A 19394-nucleotide genomic window follows, 5' to 3' on the forward strand; every position below is an offset into this window, starting at 1 on the left:
TTTCAGAACAATAAAGCTTTTATGACTTTTATGACTGAACTGGAGAGCTCACACCACCACCAAGGCTGCTCAGTTTGCCCCCCCATCTAATTGTTTTTCCAAAAAATAATAAATCCAGATCTGTATTTAGACCACCACCAACATCCAATCACTTCTTCCTTGGGTCATACATCTCCACAAATTTAATAGAAACAAAATCCATCCCTTTACTTTTGGAGTTATGCTGCTCAAGGACAGACAATCATGGCCGGAGACATAACCTCACTGGCAGAGTAATAAGACATGACAACAGAGATACAGGGTCAGGAATCCTCGGCGACATATTTTAATCAAATAAACTTGGTTGGAGTTGGTTGATAATATTCAGTGGAGCCTCTGTGCCTGCTATGTGTCCTCCTCGAGTGTCCTCCTCCTCCTCATCTCCCTCATTCATCAGGTCACACAGAGTGTCCACCAGGTCTTCCATCAAAGCATACACCTGCCAGACGGATTGATGTAAAGATAGGATACAGGCCACACACTGGCAATCTATCACTGGTACTTTTATTCTATCTCTTAGTGCACATCCATAAAACTGGAGTCAATCACAACAATCACACATGAAATGTTAGAGGAAATAGACTGAGACCTCAGTGCAGAGGAGTCTAACTGGTGGCCCTTTTTGTTTTGATTAATCAATTATTAATTGAACTATTTTAGTAATCAGTTTGAGTGTTGTTTTTTCAATAATTACAGCAATTTTCTGACATTTCAGCTTCTTAAAGGTGAATATGTTCTGGTTTCTTTCCAAGGAAATCAGTAAAACTGAATTATTTTTGGTTTGAGGTCAAAAAAAAGAAATTTGAGGACATCATTGTTTCCATTTTATGACATTTTACTGAGCAACATTCTACACATTACATTCAACATTAAATTAGAAGCTTCTTTGGTGTTTTAACTACAGTTGTCTGCGTTATTATTGACTTCATTTTGGCTTTATTGCCCTGCTCCTGATTCATTTTGTTTTTCTATCATTCCGTATCAAAACAAGCCCTTTTACTTTGAAATTCTGTGGGACATTATGATGAATAACCTTTTTGCGACGATCATGATGAAACATCGTATTGTTATAACTTTAAGCTCATATTTCCCACAACAACATTCAGTAGATTATTGTGCTATCAATGTGACTTTGAGGCCATGAGTAGTGCTATATCAATTCTTCTTCTTCTTCTTATCATTATTATTATTATTACAATATAATTATAAGCCGGTTTTATCACAGCCTTTTTCTTTTCAATAGTTCTAACTAATCTGTGAAGATTTGCATCTGATAAATTAAATGGATTTAATTAAATAGTTTTAATCCCAACCTGAAATAACCACAGTGACATTTTGACTCAAGGTTATAAACGCACACGCAGAGACTTTATTGGAAAGATAATTAAAGGACTCACCTTTTTGTGCAGGAGCCTCTTGTAAATGTCCAACTTATCTGGCTCCACATCGGGAAGTGGCTGATCGATTCTCTCTGGATCAGTCAGCGAGACGGACTCTTTCCTTTGCTTTTCCTTGGTGAGCTTCCCCGCGTCTTCTCTTCTTTTCCCCCTCTTTTTGCCCTCCTTTGTGCACAAGACAGAGCCACAGAAAACATGTTGACGAATGATCACATTACCAAAATGAGTTGGTGGGTGAGTGCTTGTGTAATGACCAAGTACCTCCTGCACAGCTGATGGTATGATAATGATATATAGTATTGCGTGTGTGTGTGTGTGTGTGTGTCTCGCACAGATGGCTTAAATGAGTCCAGTTCCCATTAATTCACACCCTGGCTAGGGCACACATTTGGACAATTGGAGAGCAGGTGCCCATGTTCACACCATGCTCTGTTACCATGGTACTCTGTGAGTAATAGTCCGTACCTGACCTATGATTCACGCAGAACACGGAGGAGAAAATCACTCATCAAAGTATACACTGACACGCTGACGCTTAACGGCTCAAAATGGTCACATGGACCATTTTTAAGAAAGCGAGAGAGAGAGATTCAACTGTGTTCAGTGCCTAATTGACACCCACCAACATTGGTACATGTGGCAGACAAGTGAGCGACAGGACGCGGCATCACAACATCGCATCAGCTACGTCTGAATAACACTCACAGCATCCTCACTGAGTTAATGAACCGCTGGCAAGTGGTCTTGTAGATTCCTTGAAGATGTTTCACCTTTCATCCAAGAGGCTTCTTCTGCTACTCGACTGGGCTGGACTCCAAAAATCAAGAAGGTGAAACGTCTTCATGAAATCTGCAAGAATACATTTGCCACTGATTGCCAATGACCTCTGGAGAACTATGACCTGGATGAATGAGAACGAACAACACAATATTAAAATGTGCATTTGTGAGCAGGACAATGCGTATAGTGGCACCGTTAGATAATGAGGGGAGCGTGGTGAGAAAAAACACGAATGGCCACATGATTTTGCCGCACAAATGGATTCTCTGTGAGAAAACACTGTGTGGACATTATTGTGTTTTTCATTTAGACTGATTTTACTGTAACAGTACTGTTCTTTTTCTGCTGTAGCCCATCTGCTTCAAGTTTTTTGAAGTAACTTTATGAAGTAACAAGTGGTTGTTTTGAGTTACTGTTGACTTTCTCTCATCTCAAATCAGTCTGGTCATTGTCCCCTGAATTTTGGCATCAACAGGTCATTTTTTCTCTTCAACCTGAGAGATGAAAGTATAGATCTGCAGTTTTTTTAAAAACAAAATATTTCGACTAACCCATCTGACACCAACCTCCATGCCACGTTTTAAGTTAAAAATAAACCCACTTTGTACTTCATTCATTGAATCAACTGAGTAATTAAAAATGCTTGTGAATCTGCTGCCACTCAGTGGCAAAACATTTTACTGTTCTCTGTGTTGATGATTGTTTTCCCTCACCTCCACTGATTTTTCAGTCGTTGGTGACTTGGACTCTTCTTTGTTATCATCTTTCATTTTGGATCTGGATGCACTCCTTGCTGTTTTGGCGGCTGCTCCTCCCTTTTCCTCATGCTTCTCATCTTTGCTTGCGTCACCAGGCAAATCTATGACTCAGTGACATCAGTAAACACTGTGACTTAAATGCCTCGTCTTTGATCTATGTCGGAGTAAAAGGGTGTGCATCTCACCGGCATCAGAGATCAAGGATACATCCTTTTTATCCACTCCAGTTTCTCTTTCTGGGAGGCCCAGCAGGCTTCTGAGCCACATGGCTTCATCGGCCATCCTGTCCAGGAGTCTCACCCACAGCTGCTGCCTGCAGGGGGCACCACACACCACCACAACAGTGTTGAAAAGTGTTACTGCACAGACTGGGCAGGAGATGCTCCATGAATGTAACCTCACCCTATAACTGCCGCTGATAAATGGCTGCGTTTCAGTTCCGAGGGTTCGGAAAGCTCCAGGAGCAGAGAGTTGAGCTGGGCCAAGCCCTTTTCTCTGGTGATGGTGTCCTGAGGGGACTCTTGCTCAGGCAGAGACAGCACAACCTTAGGAATGGGAATGTGTTACCATCGCTGTATGAAATTGTATGAAATAATACTTCATGTGTTATTATGCACCACATTATTTCCTTTTCTACCTGCTGGAGAGAATCAACAGAAAGGTCCCAGGTGAGCTCTGGCTTCACTTTTTGCCACAGTCGCTTCAGGTCCTCCACTGGCTGATAACGGTACTGCAACTAAAAAATAAACAAACATCATTTATTCCACAGCTGGTTCAGAAACTATAAATCAATCTGGAACTCATGCAGAAAAAAAGGGTGCTTATCCTTCACCTGCAAAGCTACTGTCCTGTCAACTTTGTTGTGACGCTGCACGTTCAACACTCTCATGAATGACGTTTATCATACATGCACTGAACATACACGGTTCACAAAGTGACCTCCGTACAATTGAGACAGAGTAGGCACCAGATTCCATTCATTCATGGACACTACCTCACATCTCTTAGCCTTGATAGCCCTCATGTCTGCACAAACTGTCCTCAGCCTTGAATGTGACATCTCTACCAGGGAAGTTAACTTAAATGTTCTATGCATTGACGTCTGTCCAGGAAAAGCTTCCAACGTTTCCCTAAGGACCAACAAAGTATGTCAAGTGTCAATTCATTGGTTTTAAATCAGTGGTGTCAAACTTATTAAAATAATAAAACTTTAATTCAGGGGCCACATACTGCACAATTTGATCTCAAGTGGGCTGGATCAGTAAAATAATTGCGTAATTGCAAAATATCATTTTGGAGTTTTAAATGAATGGGGTCAGAGAGGGGCAGCCATACAGTGATGTTCATGCTCCCATCTATACACAACAAGACAATAAATGGCTCATTTCACAGTGAATCAGATGCTGTGACTTATACCAAGGGATTATACCAAACTATACGTGGACAAAGGGGCCGCACAAAAAAGAAAAATGATCATGAAATTGGACACAATTATGGACGATGAGACATGTGCCATGTGACATGGAAAAACAACACAAGGAAAGTAAAGGAGAGCGTTTTTCAAACTTCAGAGTCTAGAAAAAGAAAACACATCTTCACTGATGACTAAGTGTAAGTGGAATATTCCGCATGGATGCTGTGTTCCACTGATCGGATTTACCTTTGGGTTTTTGTTAAGAAACCTTTCCTCTTCAGTGATGTAGAGCTCAGCAGGAGAGCTGGGTCTCTCAGGCGTTCGGACGCCACGCAGCACGTCAGACACAATCGACTTACACACTTTGACCATCACTGTCTTCTCCAGCTTGGTCTGTTCATGGACAAAACAGACACGCAGGTGTGGGAGAAAAAGAAAAAGCGAAACATGCTTGTTTAATTTGTGCATGTCAATGTCAATGTTTCTCCCTCAGACACAAAGGTTATTTGTCAAACTACCTTGATAAAATGCCTTTGATCTGCAGTTTTGTCCTGGTAGAGAGACACTCCTCTCAACGTGACCCGCATTGAGGCTCCTTGAAGCAGCATGGGGTGAGTGTTGAGCTGCCATATTTCAGTTTCTATTCCTGGCTTCTCTGACTTGAATATAAAGGCCACACATAGGGTGTCACCAGGAAGAATCACACCTGGGTAGGAGGGGCAGGAGCATAGAAAACAGAAAGGCACGTTGGGCACTGGGTGAAAGTAATGACGCATTGACACTCCTACAAAGAATATGTGATGTAAGAGACTTTGGCAGCGGGTGTCTGACCATGTCTGCGTGTGTATACCAGAGGAGGAATTGAAGAGGAAGTGCAGCTGCTTTGTTTTTGATTGGAGAATATGAAAGCTGCGGGGCAGGGGAAGCCGCTGCCAGCTATAGAAGATGGCTGTAGAGCCTTCGTTGTTCATCTTCAGATGCGACGTGACGATTTCTCCTGTCACCGCCTCAAAGAATATCGTGGTGCTGATTCCCACTTCTCCCTGATCAATGAAAGGGAACATGCAGATGAAGCCGGCTTTCAAATCAGCTCAATAGAAGAGAATCAATTTATTTATTTATTTATTTTTAACGGTAACCTATGCATGCTGATCCATTTCAGTGTGGATGATTTGTAATGTCCTACTTATGAAGGGAAGGCGTCATTATGTTTCATTGTTCATGATGAATTTTCTTCATAGTGGAAACAGGAAAAGCTTGTCTGACGTGTCTTGTGCTCTACCAAAACAAGAGCCTACTGTGGAAATGTCATAAGACACATTCAAAATAAGGAAAAGTCTATACCACAGGCCTGCTCTCTCTCTCTCTTTGAAATGCATCAACTCACTGTAAAGGTCAGTCTGTACCTGTCTCGTGGCAGAGTTTCCAGTCCAGGGAGCGAGATGACCACAGAACCTCAGAGCAGGAATGCGCACAACTGACTGAGCCTCGTCATTCTCTGGGTCCCTGTGATGGAAAGTGAGAGAAAAACCACTCTGAATAAACTGTGTGTGTTTGTTTAAAACATTGGTCATCACAAAATCAGCATAAACCCATAAATGTTAATGGCAGCAGTTGTTCTGCACGACAGGGCTTAGAGGTCACAAAATATTGTCTTATTACATCAGCTGGATGTCATTTAATGTGTCTGTGCCACCATATACAGTCGTCATAGCAAAAAAGGGCCACTTCACCCCCCAAAAAATACAGGTTTTTTACTAATTTCTGGGGATAAATGTGTTATTTGATCACCAAGTCTCATTCCCACATAAAACAATAAACTTGACAAAAAGTCGACGTCAAAGTCACTTCCTTCAGAGAAAATAAAAGCCTTGCACTGCTCTTCACTGTGTTTCTGTCTAGTTTTATGAGTAATCTGTAAAAAAGGGGGAAAAAAATGGACAATATTCAAGCTACTAATGAGAACCAATCATGGGGTTTGGTTTGACCCTTTTGTTATTTCCATTATTGTTTGAATATAGTATGTAGCAGCAGATTCATTAATATGACACTCTTGATTTAGTCAGTTAGTCCAAGGAATGACAAAATAATAAAAAAAACTATTCTCCTTACAGGTTGTCTTCCTTCTCTGTCTCCTCCTCCTCTTGCTCCATCTCCTGCTCCGCTTCCTTCTCCACTAAGGGACTATGGCACACTGTGACAGATGTGAACGGCTTGCCAGAGCCTATCACCTCCAGTGCGCTGATGTCCTGAAACGAGAGTGACACAGAGTCGTGATTTTCAAGCTGTATCCATTTTGTCGCCATTGTTGAGAAAAAGCAACACCAGGCATATACTCTTCAGTCTAGTGTCAATAGGTTTGTGTCACCTCTCTCCACTCACATGTAGAAGGTACAGACACAGAAGACAAAATCAGGTGTCTGAGGACAGGACAAGGTGTCGGGGGACACATTGTTCAGTGATCAAGAGCAAAATTCAAGCTCACGAAAGGTGCACGTACTCTGTACTCCTTTAAGCTCAACAGCAGTTCCTGTAACTAACTGCAGTTGTTGCTCTGACTATATCTTGAAAGGACCGTTAAACCTCATTTAGGCTGCTTTTTCCGCATTACCATGTTAAAACGTACATACAGAGGATATAATATATATATACAGTATAATATAGAGTGTCTTATATCCTTATTTTTTTCAGCACAACCTAGAGGCAATCTGAAATTTGTCACATTTCAAAGTTTGGCTTGTTTCTATGAACAAAACTAGAAGACAAAAATGGTCTATTTTGTGACTTACACACAATTATCACTACTCTCTACTTAACTAAGGGTTAACCCTTAGAACACAGAGCATGTCAGCTGCTTTTTTCCATTACTATATTTAAACGTTCAGTATATACAGCAGGGGTGTCAAACTCATTTTTGTTCAGGGGCCACATACAGCACAATATGATCTCAATGGGGCCGGACCAGTAAAAATAGTAAAATAATAGCATAATAACCTATGAACAAAAAGAACCCCTTTGTTTTTTCTCCTTTGTTTTACATTTACTGAAGGATCATTTTACAAAACATGACATTTCTTGAGAAATATAAGTGCAATTTCAACAATATCATGCCTAATTGTACTATTTACACAGCACACTGGATCTATAAAGGCACAAACATTTATTCACGGGTATCTGGAGCATTTGACATTACATTTAGATTAGTGTGAAATTTTAACAAATTCATCCTGTGGGCCGATTGGACCCTCTGGCGGGCCGGTTCTGGCCCCCGGGCCGTATGTTTGACACCCCTGATATACAGAGTATATGTCCAAAATAGAGTGTTCAAAGTTCACTTGGCTCCTTATATGAACAAAAAGAAAAGAAAAACTAAGAAGTAAAGTAAAAATAAGAACACACACATTTTTTAAATCCTGAATATGTGACCTATAAACACACACCCCGAGGATGTCCATATAAGGAGTTGTGTATTATTCCCAAGGCAATTTACTAAGGGTGCACCTGTGGCACAGATCGGTGCCACGTGAGCACTAAGGGTTAAGGTAGTAAAGCTTCATCCTGTAGTCGACATGCTTAAAAGACCAGTGTGTGACATTAAGGAGGGTTTACTTCAAGAAACTGATTACCTTACCTCACAATAAGTCTGTTATAATGTATGTACGGAATAAATTGCATTTTTACACCAGCGTGAATGAACAAACTATAGCCACAGTGTGCCTTCACATTGGAAGTTCAGACTCAAGAAGAACAGCATCTTTTTTGTGGTATGCGAAGGCCACTGCAGTTCTCTGACGCCCTTCGGGAAGGGATGGGTGAGGACAATCTGCAAACTCACCCCTGAGATGTAACACATTTTTTACACACTTGGACCTTTAAATATCCACAGACGTAACTCTTTGTGTCAATAAGGTTTACTGAGAAACGTATTCTTTACGTAACTTAAACATCAAATGTGCATGTGCAGAATGTTCTAATCAGAAGTCTCAAATGAATTACAGCTATATTTTTATCATGTAGAAATGGCTCCTATAAGGGACACATAGGACTTTCCAACGAGGACACTCCGATCTCTGTGACGGGTCAGAATGTGTGAGGGCAATAAATGACGGCACCGGTCCAATTGACTGTCCTCACACCAGTGGTGCGATTCACGCTCCTTTAACACTGAAAGAATGAAACTAAAACTGAAAGAGCTTTTTGTTTACAGACGACAGTCGACTTGTGGCTGATAAGAACCAGCCAGGAAGTAAATATAGGTAATTACATCATCGCTTTCAAGGGTCTAAAACACAGCCACGACAACGGAGCAAGCAACATTTATTAACTTCTCTCTAGACGGCTTGAAAACACCCGGGCAGTCAAGTGTCCAGGCACATCTAGAGCAGAATAGATGTCATTTTAAACAAAAACTGAGTCGTGTGGATGTAACTCGGCAGATTCTCTTCTCTCTCCCTTTCAAGAGCCCCACTCTGAGCACATCGTCCTTTCTCTCTTTTTGCACATATGTCACAAAGCCAGCTACTGACAGGACGATCTGTCTCTGTCTGTGTGTTTGTCAGAAGCATCACATCATGACAGCGCACACCACAACAACGCTCTCTCATGTCACTGGCGTGGGTGTGTGTGTGCATGAATGAATGTGTGTGTGTGTGTTACCTCTCTGGCATAAATGCTGACTCTGTCCAGACCAGTAGTCCAAACCTGGTCCTAATGGTTCGGCATTAACTGGGTAAGGTTAAGGTTGGGGATAACGGTTTGTTTAAGTTGTCCAGATAAATGAAAATCAATGCAGTGTCCTCCGAGGAACAGCTGCACAAAATGTGTGCCAGAAAGAGGAAGATAAAAGTAAAGTCATTGGAATACACCTTTTCATCACCAAAACATCAATTATTTAAGCTGTTATTAGGACCAAATGGGAACTGGCTGTGCAAAGAAGTGCACATCTGTGTTTATGTTTGTGTATTCCTCGTGCCTCTGCTAATGTAGTCATTGTAATTCAGAGACAACCTAAAGACACTTGTGCCCCACGCTCTGGACATGCGCTGCATATTTTCATAATTGTACCTTCTCCGTGTCAGCGTGCATCATTCATTCTTCTCATTACGCTTGCATGCACTGAATTTACATTTTGCAGGCAACACAATACGAGTGTAAGAACAGTTTTGAACGTGTTTGTGTATTAGCATACATACACATGAACACACACCCCCATACACAAGCCCACATGTGTTTGTGAGGGCGTGAGTGTACGTGAGGGTGTCTGCCCCGCTCGTGTTCTGCAGTATGTTCCCTGTAGAGACAAACCTAGGACAGCTTGCCCAGAGCTGGATGATCACAGGCTGTGAGTGATTATAAGCAGCGCTAGTAGCTGCAGCAGCAAGAGACAGAGTGTCCTGTGGGTGTGAGCAGCTTCAGTGGGCTCAGAGGTTTGGACAACGAATGGTCCAGTAATGAAGCTGTGTGTGTGTGTCTGTGTGTGTGTGTGTGTGTGTGTGCTAAAACAAAAGAGCACAACATTTCATCGAGATCAGTCAAAAGGATTCCAAAGAAAGAACCCATAAATCTGCTTGAACTCATGGAAGAAAAGATGATATTGATGAAATCTCGTTACCCTGTGCACGAAAGTAAACCAACATATGTGGGCACATCACCAACAAGGACAGCTTATAGCTAATATTGCATATATTTATATGGCCAATTGTATGTAGGCTAATTATTCAAAAGATGCATGTTTGCTGAGGTCCGACAGAGCAGTTTGACTTTAAAGTCCTATTTATAATGGTTTGTAGCATAAACTTAATTCTTCATCTGTGTAACAAATATTGTTCTCCCCGAAAAAGAAGAAACAAACAACCCCGACTCTCCAGCTGTAACACTATTGCTGATTTTTACTTACATTATTACAGACTGTGTGTAGTGAACCATGCGATATGTAGGATTTTTGCCTTGTATCAGATTTTGCATTTTTATCTGTCCGATATCTGATCCAATGATTTTAACCAGTGTTAACTGACCGATACCGATTCTCAATCCTGTTTTTTTTCCGAGAAACACAAAGGACATTCAAGGCAATACTTTTGAGGTCATTCTGATGTTAACATTTGACAGTTGAAAGTTAAATGAAATGTGCATTACTGGCTTTTTCATGTCCGTGTCCGGTAGAAACTGCCCCAGCTCCTGGTACTGTTGCTGGAGGTAAGAGCCCTGCCCCCAAGTGCGAGAGCCTGGACGCACAGTCCCAGCTCCTACGGGATGAAAGTGTTCACACAGAAAGTATACAGTCAGTCTTACAGCCTAAATGCAAATGTGTGTGTGTGTGTGTGTATTTGATTATGATCTCAATGTGACTACCTAGTTACGACGGAATATTAGGGCCACATTGATATATACATATATATATATGTTCTAACCTGATTCCTGGCAGATGCTGCTTGGCTGTCCTACATGTGTGACAGGTTCACGTCTGCCCTGCTCTGTCCGAGTCAGAGTGGCCGAGATGCCGCTCATTTCATCCCCATAGTGCTGGGGTACACTCCAAAACTCATTACCCACACGGTAACTCTAAGACAGTCAGAGGCCACGGAGAGAATGGAAACATTTCTTTAGTGCTTTTGAGTATTGGAGAATTACAGTGTAACGTGAGTCTGAGCGATGGATGGCGGTCTTACATATCCAGAGTGGATGAATGGCTTGACTTGTTTCAGAAACTCTCTCTGCTCTTGAATTTCTCTGTAGTGGTTTGTTTGGTTCATTATTAAAGTCTCGGCCGGTTTGTTGAGCAAACCTTGAAAAAAAACAACAACATATAAACAAGACAGTGATGTAGACTGATTTTTATTTTTTAAAAAATAAGCATTTTCTTCATATTCATAAATAAAAATCACAATCACGACACAGATGTGATCTCTGTTGCTGTACTCTTCAATCGGCTCACCCGATAAGTAGTCCTGCTGTCGCCGGCGCTGCATCATGTGTGCATGCCAGTTCTGGAGGGCGTTGCTCTGCATGTTTCTCTGGTCTGAAGAGGCCTCACACCCACTCTCCACAGCCTCCCAGCGATGCCGCCTACATGGAGGATCGCACGGAGAATTCGGTATGCGCTTCACAAACTGGATGGTGGAGAGATGGGTTGGACAGTGGATGTGTTCACAGAAGCCGAGAGGAAGCGTCATTTTGACAGGCCACAGTTGTAAAACAACAAAACTAATGATGGCTGAGTTCCATTCAGCTTCCCCAGATTCAGGGTGCATGTGTCACACTGTCCTGACTTGCATGTATTGCATAATGTGATTAAAAAAGGAAACATGTCCAAATGGCTGCTGTGCAATGGGTTTTATAAATGTACCTCTGTGTCCCCTTTGGCCTCCAGATAACTCCTGAAATCATCCAAACTGCCAAGGACGCTGTGTGGAAGTACCATTCCTTTGTCATCAAACCGAACACCTTCCCGGTACAAAGAAACATATACTTTAAGATCCAAAATTATGACCAGCATGACAGCTATTTTAAATTTAAAATAAAAAAAGATATTTCGGTGGGTACTACACAGCGTGCTGTCGTCTACGAAAGCATATTAATACATGTTTACACTGGATACTTGTTTATCTGTTCTCCTGTCATATTTCTCTTTTTTGCAACACTGCAAAACTTACCTGAACAGCCCAGAGGCTGAGAGTCAGGGTCCACATTCAGTGGATGAATCTTATCCTCACATGCCATGACCACTGGGAATTGATGGTCTTTCAGTGGCTTTGGGACATGAAACTTCAGTCGTAATCATGTACTTAGGTAGCGTTACAATTACTTGAAAAAGACTCAAGTGTCACTCACTGTATAATATTTAATATATCATTTTTATTTATTTTTTACCTAATAGTAAATGCTACTTTATTGAGGTCCTCTGGATGAGTGGACAAAGCCTGGACATGCCCAAAATGATAAAGGAGAGTTGATGAACTGGTGGCCGTCAGGGCTGGAGAGTGTCTTGTTCTCTGGAAGAGAGGCAAGAAAAGGACACCAGTGTAGGAATGATGTGCCAACAATCTCTATACACACACAGCATATAATGAGTCATGTGGTGTGTTAGTGATTGGCTAAATTTAAAAGGAGGTAACATTTCAATGTCCAGAGTGTGTGTCAGTGGTCGAACACACACAAAGACAAAGCCATTAGCCTGGAACACTTATGTAATTAATTTGTTTTCATCCGACTGTGCCTGATCATCGTTTCCATGGCTACCACAGCAAGTACTAGTCCTTTTACTTATGTAAATGTTTCTTCCTCCACAGAGGCAATAAATGACCTTGATCGTTCAAAATCAAAAGATACTGACTGTTTTTTTGGCTGTAAACACACGCCCACATAGACTCATTGCTTCCAACACTAAGAACCACTAAATTAATGGCAGAATGCATTTGACTACATTCATCCAAGAGCAGTCGCACTTTAATTTCCATTGCATGCGGTTGTATAAAATGATAGTCATCAGATAACAATTTACTTTAATATGAATTTGTACGTTTTTCTATAATTGGGTACTTTTTCTAAGGCATATTTGTGATGTATTTCAGTGAACACTGCACATGTACATAGTACACAGTTTCTCACAGTCTTGTATAAAGTACATAAAAGGGATACTTGAGTAAAAGTATCTTACAAGGAATATGACTTTGATAGAAGTTGAAGTTACCGCGTTGAAGTTAAAAATTACTTCAGTAAAAGTCTTTAAATATATGATATTTACTGTACTTAAGTATCAACAGTATTTTTTTCTGATTTTAAACCTGTAGTATAAAGCAACTAATCAAGACTATAGAAAAGCTCTACTATTAAAAAACGCTCTATAAATACTGACCATTACAAACTCTTCCTCTTCCTCATTTTATGGTAATGAGTAACAAAGACAGTTAGAGGAAATGTAGTGGAGTAAAAGTAAAAGTTGCTAAACATATAAACAACTAAGTAACTTACAGATATTATGTGCAGTTTGTATTGTATAGCCTCCACATGAAAGCACATTTTATAATACATTTCTCAGAAGGCTACACCTACAGGGAGCAGGTAGAGTGAAACATCTGAAACAACGAGATTCAGTTAAGAGGAAACACACACAGACAGACACGCAGGCAGACAGACAGACAGACAGGTTGCAGCTGACCTGATTCTCTTAACTCTCTCTTCTCGCTCATTTGGGTTTATGAAGTCAAGGGTGTTGAGTTAGCATTGCTAATCAAGCTAGCCTACAGCCAGAGTCTCCTTATGTTTCGTCTGACGCGTAACCATGGCAGCGGACCAAACCATGGCGTTACACAACGACGGACCCCCAGCCTGCAGTTTCTTCTTCCCGCCTGCCTGCTGCGCATTATTCAGTCGGGCTGCAACGATGAATCGAATATCAATCATCACTAAATTAATCATCAACTATTGTAATAATCGATGTATCGGTTTGAGTGTGTTTTTTTTTCAATAATAAAAACAAGTTTTCTATTTTTTCAGCTTCTTAAGTGTGAATATTTTCTGGTTTCTATGCTCTTTGACAAAGAAATCATTCAAACTGAATAATTTTGGATTGTGGACAAAATAAGACATTCAAGAATAGCCTAATTTCCAGGTTTGGGAAAACATTTTTAACATTTTACGGACCATCAACAAAACAGCATTATGATTAAGCAAAAAGGAAAATTAAAAATTACAGGAAAAATCATTACTATAGTGTAGTAGTATGTGTTCATTTGTTTACATACATTTATACCGTGATAACAATAACATTACCAATCGTCACTGAAGGATATCACAACTGTGCTATTTTGATACTTATTAGTATAAGTTTTTTTAAGTATTAAAAAGAAAGTATTGCTATGTTATTATTATAATTATTATTATTATTATTATTATCATCATTGTTACGCAAAATCATCACTGGGGCCTCAGAAACTTAAGAGGCTCATTTGTGGCTTAAGTTTCCACAAAACACTGTGTTCTCTCACAGGACACAACAACAACCTCCTCTGTCTGTCAGTTAGAATGACGCGGGTGGTCGGTTGAGGAGAACCTGTATAAAAGGCAGCTGACAACAGCCTCCGCGCCAAACACACGCTTGTGCAGGTCCACGAAACGTCAGCCCACGGACTCTGCCTCTGCCCACTGTGTTCGCGTCACCACAGGCAAAGACGATGGAAATGGGCAGCCTCTCCACCGGCGCACAGACTGCCCCAACCCCTGTTACGCACCAGCTCAACTGCTCCACCATAGATGCTTATTCCCAGTTTCATGTTAATATGGACGGGCAGAGCGCCGGGTCCTCCAAAATCTTAATGGCTTACAAAAACGTATCGCAGCACCTGAATTCGTCGGGGATTAAAGCTGGTTTGGGGATAATCAAAGCGGCCACGTCTCAATGGAAACAAGACAAGAAGACGCGTTCAGGACCAGCCGTGAGGCAACTGTCTACTGCCAGCAGCGGTCATCACTACAAAAGATCTCCACTGGATCACTTGGCAGCTCTGGTTCTACATGGTCAGAGTCGGCACCACCAGATTGGACAAGAGCATCGACAAGACGCTCTTTACTCCACCAAGCCCCAGAACTGTAAGCGCATAGTGGTCCTTGGTGCGCCCCGGGTCGGCAAGACCTCCATCCTGAGACGGTACCTCCGGGATGGATTTGTGGAGGAGTACTCTCCCACCACTGAGGATTTCCTCAGAAAACTGTTTCGCATCCGCGGCGAGACCTACCAAATTGACGTCCTGGACGCGTCCAGAGAAAGGGACTTCCCAGCCAAGCGGCGGTTGTCAATCCTCACTGGTGCGTATTCGCCTCTGTCCTACAACACAACTATGAATTGCTTTTTAGTTTTTATATGTTCAGAACAGAAGATCGAGATGTGTTAGGTGTGTGCGTAAAGGCGCGTTTGGATAATGTATGCATACACATAGGCTTGATGAAATAACTGATTTTTTTGCACTGTTTTTCTGCAGGGGATATTTTTCTCCTGGTATTCGGTCTAGATGACCGGAGCTCTTTCGACGAGGTGTGCGTCCTACGACGGGAGATCCTGGCTGCTAAATCCAAACTCACCAAAACAACTGTGCCAGAGATGTGTCCACGGCCACAGGTTCCACTGTTGGTCTGCGCCAACAAGGTGGACCTCCCGGAGTCTGAGAGACAAATATCAAAGACAGAGGTGCTCCAAGCCCTCGGTGATGACTGTGCCTATTTTGAAACGTCTGCAAAGGACAGCATTAATCTAGAGACAGTATTCGAGGCTTTGGCAAAGCGAGGCGGACTTCCGACAGAAACCGGCCCGTCTCAGCACAGAAAAGTGTCCCTGCGTTCGTACCAGGCAATGCGGACCGGCCGTGTGGCAGGGAGGGGGAGCCAGGCGCCTGATCCATGCGGCGTCCTGTACCCACTTGCGCGCCGGCCGAGTTTTAGCACCGATCTCCGACAAGTGATTGGACCACACACGGCAACGAAGCCGGTCAAAGCTCTGGACAAATGTCCGATTCAGTGAGAGGAAAATGAGACATACAAGAAAGCAGCAATGGAGATACCAATGTGTGTCCCTTAGTTACAATGTATAATAATGTGCTCTTACGATTATTTAAAAAATAAAAACTTAAACGTGTAATTGCCTACTGCGTTAATGATCTATCTATCTATCTATCTATCTATCTATCTATCTATCTATCTATCTATCTATCTATCTATCTATCTATCTATCTATCTATCTATACATCTATCTATACATCTATCTATAGATCTATACATCAACACGTACAGGTGGGAGGATGTTGAGTCAGAAAACTGAGTATTGGATCACAGTTTCCATAAAACAGCGCTCTCTCACCCACCTTCCTGTGTGTGTGTGTGTGTGTGTACACATCATGATGATAGCCAGGACTCCACAGCCTGAAGCCCACACATCCTAAATAACCACATTAGAGCATGTGGCTTCCCTTTATACTTAGACAGGCCCGTCGCTCAGTGGGATCTTCATGCCCATCAATTCTGAATTCACACTTGTTATTTTGCTTTCACACACCGGATGAGTGCTAGGAAGCATGTAAAAAAAGGCACTCGTTTCTATTGTATATTGTTTCTATTCTATTTGTTTCTGAGTTTACATTGAGAACCATGCACAGAGATATACTCGCTATCACACCACTCAAGCCTTACATTTATAATAGATCCCATATGATCCACAAGTAGTCTTTTTTCTTGTGCATTGAGCAAACATGAAATCCAAAGGCTTCTCATCATGCAGTGATCAATGAATTGACAACACACCGTCCCACACTCTCACCAAAAATACTGTTAAAAGTGCACCATCTCAAAATCCTTCTGTATGTATTGTGCTTGTTATTTATTTTGTTATTCATACATGTCACTTCACAGAACCCATGTGTATTTTTCTCAAGGGAAAAATAAATGTGCTCTAATTGGGTGCCATTGTAAAGACAATGAAGTTTGGATATGCGCCACAAAGCCCTGGAGCCTCACAACAATGTCCATGTCACGGTCACATGGAGGCACTGAGACACCAAAAACCTGAATAAGAACTAAAAATAATCCTTTTCTCTTTCTCTTTCTCTTTCTCTTTCTCTTTCTCCTGCTCTTTCTCTTTCCAAAGCAATATGTCTTCACCTCCATCTCCTCGTTTGTCGTTAGGAATCAGCAGTGGAGGAGATCCTTGATGACATGCTGTGTTGTCAAACATCAGTTCACTATAGGTTCAACCACAACACAGTTGTAATGTTCAGTTTGAAATGAGAAAACCTCATGAATATCATGAATATGTACTGAGAAATACAAATTTTCAGTCCATCCATTCATCCTCTACAGCTTTATCCTCCTCATGAGGAGCTGTGCCAATCTCAGCTGCCATAGGGTCACATACAGAGACAAACAACCACCCGCTCTCACACACACACCTATGTTCAATTGACGTAAGGAAGCCGGAGGACATCCATGCACACATGGGGGAGAACAAAACTCCTTTGTTCCGACCTTTGACCTTTGTTCTGACTGGGTCGTGAACAAAAGTGAACCACTACACCGACCTGTGGCCCTCCAATTTTTCAGTCATAAACTAAAATTTTAAAAAAACTTACAGCTGCTGTTGTTGTTGCCGTTATTATTCTGTCATCATGAACAGACATGACGTAGCATTATTTGTATGTGTCCTTCACTTTTGCAAAGATGGTGACCATGTGTCAATACCTCATACAAGTTCATAAAAAGCTGAAATACTCGCATAAATGGATGTTAAAAAGCTCTACACCTGTATTCCCCCCCAACACCAATGGCTCAGAAAGAAGTCCTTGTCCTTCAAAACAAGATATGACCGTCCCTCAAACTGCCACAACATTTCTTTTTTTCATTTTAGTGTTATTATTGATCGTGGTATTCTCCTCATCTGAACATGCACTAAAATCCTCTCCTATGACTTCAGACACAGCTGAGCCGTGTTAGCGTGTCTGAACCTGGTGGTGTACCGTAGTAGACATGTCCGTTTGTCAACAGCCCAATCAGTCGCTATAGTTCATGGCAACCGAACTCAGACGGTGCCACAGACGTCAGGGTGGCGGGAGGGAGTTGACTTGTCACGCAATTACAGTACATGACCGAGAAATGGAATGGAGAAAAACTGCACCCACACACGCACACAATGTGGCGCCTGGCCTCCACCTGGACTCCACCTGGACTCCACCTGGACTCCACCTGGCCTCCTCTGTTTTCCTAAGAAAAGAAACTCAGATGAGAAGTGAAACCTTAAACACAATTATCATAAATAGGTCGTGTGTGATACTATAAAAGACTCTTCACCTGTCAACAGACGACACAGCTGAAGAAACACTTGTGCAGGTAGGTCAAATATAATACTGCACATTTAACTCTAGCTGATTTTAACTCTAGACTGATATGCTCTGACAAGTGAGTGTTTCTAACTTTTACATTTTCCAAACTTAATCTTTCAAGTTTTTACAGAGCTCATACGGTTGCAGAGATGCTTCGTGGAAAACCTTGGACCCTGCTTCTGTTGGCCGTGTTATGCAGCCAATTCCTCTCTGCAAAAAATCACGGTAAATGATGATTATGATGTAGCTCACGCTTGAAGATTGTTGCTTTTGTGTAGTGCTATATAACATTGTTAAAGAAAAGCAAGCAAACAAAATAATAATAAGTAAAAAAAAAAAAGATTTGTATTAGTATATTAAGATAAAGTCCTCTGGTTCAGTGTCATCAGTCCAGGTTGCCATGCTTCCTTATGTCCACTAGAGGGAAGCAAGGATAACACATTATTTTTATTTTCTGAGGAGTAAGTGACAATACTTTCATCCTATTTATAGCCACCAATCCCACCTGCCACAGCGGCCAGGAGAGATGTGAAGAACAGAGGAACACAGCGCAGTTGGACTGGATAGAGAAGATGTTGCAGTGGTACAATATGAATTTGAAGTATTATTGTGAGATTATGAGTCTTTTGTGCCCTAATTTTCAGATGCGTCCTCAAGCTCACCCTCTAGACTCCCTTACTATAGTCGTTTTGAGGTCATGTGCTACATATACGTCATGGTGCGCTCAAGAGTGAGGAAGTCATCTTGACTTGAAAAGTTCAAACTTCAAATTCAGGCAAAGATCGTTGTTACATGTTGGGTTTATATACACATACATGTATTTTTATCAGCGATAATAAGCTTAATTTGCAGTTTAGAATGAGGCATCTGCCTGAGATATTACTGTTATAAAATGATCGAAATGTAAAATGTCCTTTACTGTATGTCATAAAAATGTCTTGTCCCTGATCATGTGTTTATAAAATGAACGTGTGGGTAGTAATCTTGAATGAAAAGTTCAGTTCATCAGCTTGAACACAGATTGTGTCAGGATGGCAGGTCACCCTCAGCCTCACACGTAGACGTTTGTCTGTTGAATTAAAGCTGTTGAGCCTGTATTTACCCCGATAAAGAATCTGTGATGTGGATCTACACTGGAGGACAATAA

At 41.6% G+C, this 19394-nt stretch overlaps 2 protein-coding genes and 1 long non-coding RNA gene across 3 annotated transcripts in view; 2 read left to right on the forward strand and 1 right to left on the reverse strand.

Annotated features, from left to right (window-relative positions):
- Positions 1–181: 181 nt before the first annotated feature.
- LOC122770457 (MYCBP-associated protein-like) overlaps positions 182–19394 on the reverse strand; it is a 71354-nt gene continuing 52141 nt past the window's right edge. Inside the window, exons 4-22 of the mRNA XM_044027322.1 lie at positions 18055–18128; positions 13546–13762; positions 12041–12379; positions 11734–11831; positions 11323–11497; positions 11057–11172; positions 10799–10949; positions 10524–10633; positions 6501–6637; positions 5795–5894; positions 5239–5431; positions 4907–5094; positions 4635–4781; positions 3612–3710; positions 3377–3519; positions 3160–3287; positions 2930–3075; positions 1437–1601; positions 182–478 (exon numbers count right to left, since the gene is read on the reverse strand). Of these exons, the coding sequence (XP_043883257.1) occupies positions 326–478; positions 1437–1601; positions 2930–3075; positions 3160–3287; positions 3377–3519; positions 3612–3710; positions 4635–4781; positions 4907–5094; positions 5239–5431; positions 5795–5894; positions 6501–6637; positions 10524–10633; positions 10799–10949; positions 11057–11172; positions 11323–11497; positions 11734–11831; positions 12041–12107 (2316 nt within the window). The 5' untranslated portion in view covers positions 12108–12379; positions 13546–13762; positions 18055–18128 and the 3' untranslated portion in view covers positions 182–325. The remainder of the gene's footprint in view (positions 479–1436; positions 1602–2929; positions 3076–3159; positions 3288–3376; positions 3520–3611; positions 3711–4634; positions 4782–4906; positions 5095–5238; positions 5432–5794; positions 5895–6500; positions 6638–10523; positions 10634–10798; positions 10950–11056; positions 11173–11322; positions 11498–11733; positions 11832–12040; positions 12380–13545; positions 13763–18054; positions 18129–19394) is intronic.
- Positions 14300–16014, forward strand: si:dkey-27j5.5 (GTP-binding protein Rhes). The gene is made up of 2 exons (XM_044027317.1): positions 14300–15191; positions 15365–16014. Exons 1-2 carry the CDS (start codon positions 14561–14563, stop codon positions 15898–15900), a joined length of 1167 nt encoding a protein of 388 aa, XP_043883252.1. The 5' UTR covers positions 14300–14560; the 3' UTR covers positions 15901–16014.
- Positions 18240–19384, forward strand: LOC122770458. The gene is made up of 3 exons (XR_006360528.1): positions 18240–18254; positions 18369–18472; positions 18740–19384. It is a non-coding gene; the product is annotated as an uncharacterized LOC122770458 (long non-coding RNA).

This window comes from Solea senegalensis, linkage group LG6, assembly GCF_019176455.1.
Source record: "Solea senegalensis isolate Sse05_10M linkage group LG6, IFAPA_SoseM_1, whole genome shotgun sequence".
In the NCBI taxonomy this organism is placed as follows: Eukaryota; Metazoa; Chordata; class Actinopteri; order Pleuronectiformes; family Soleidae; genus Solea; species Solea senegalensis.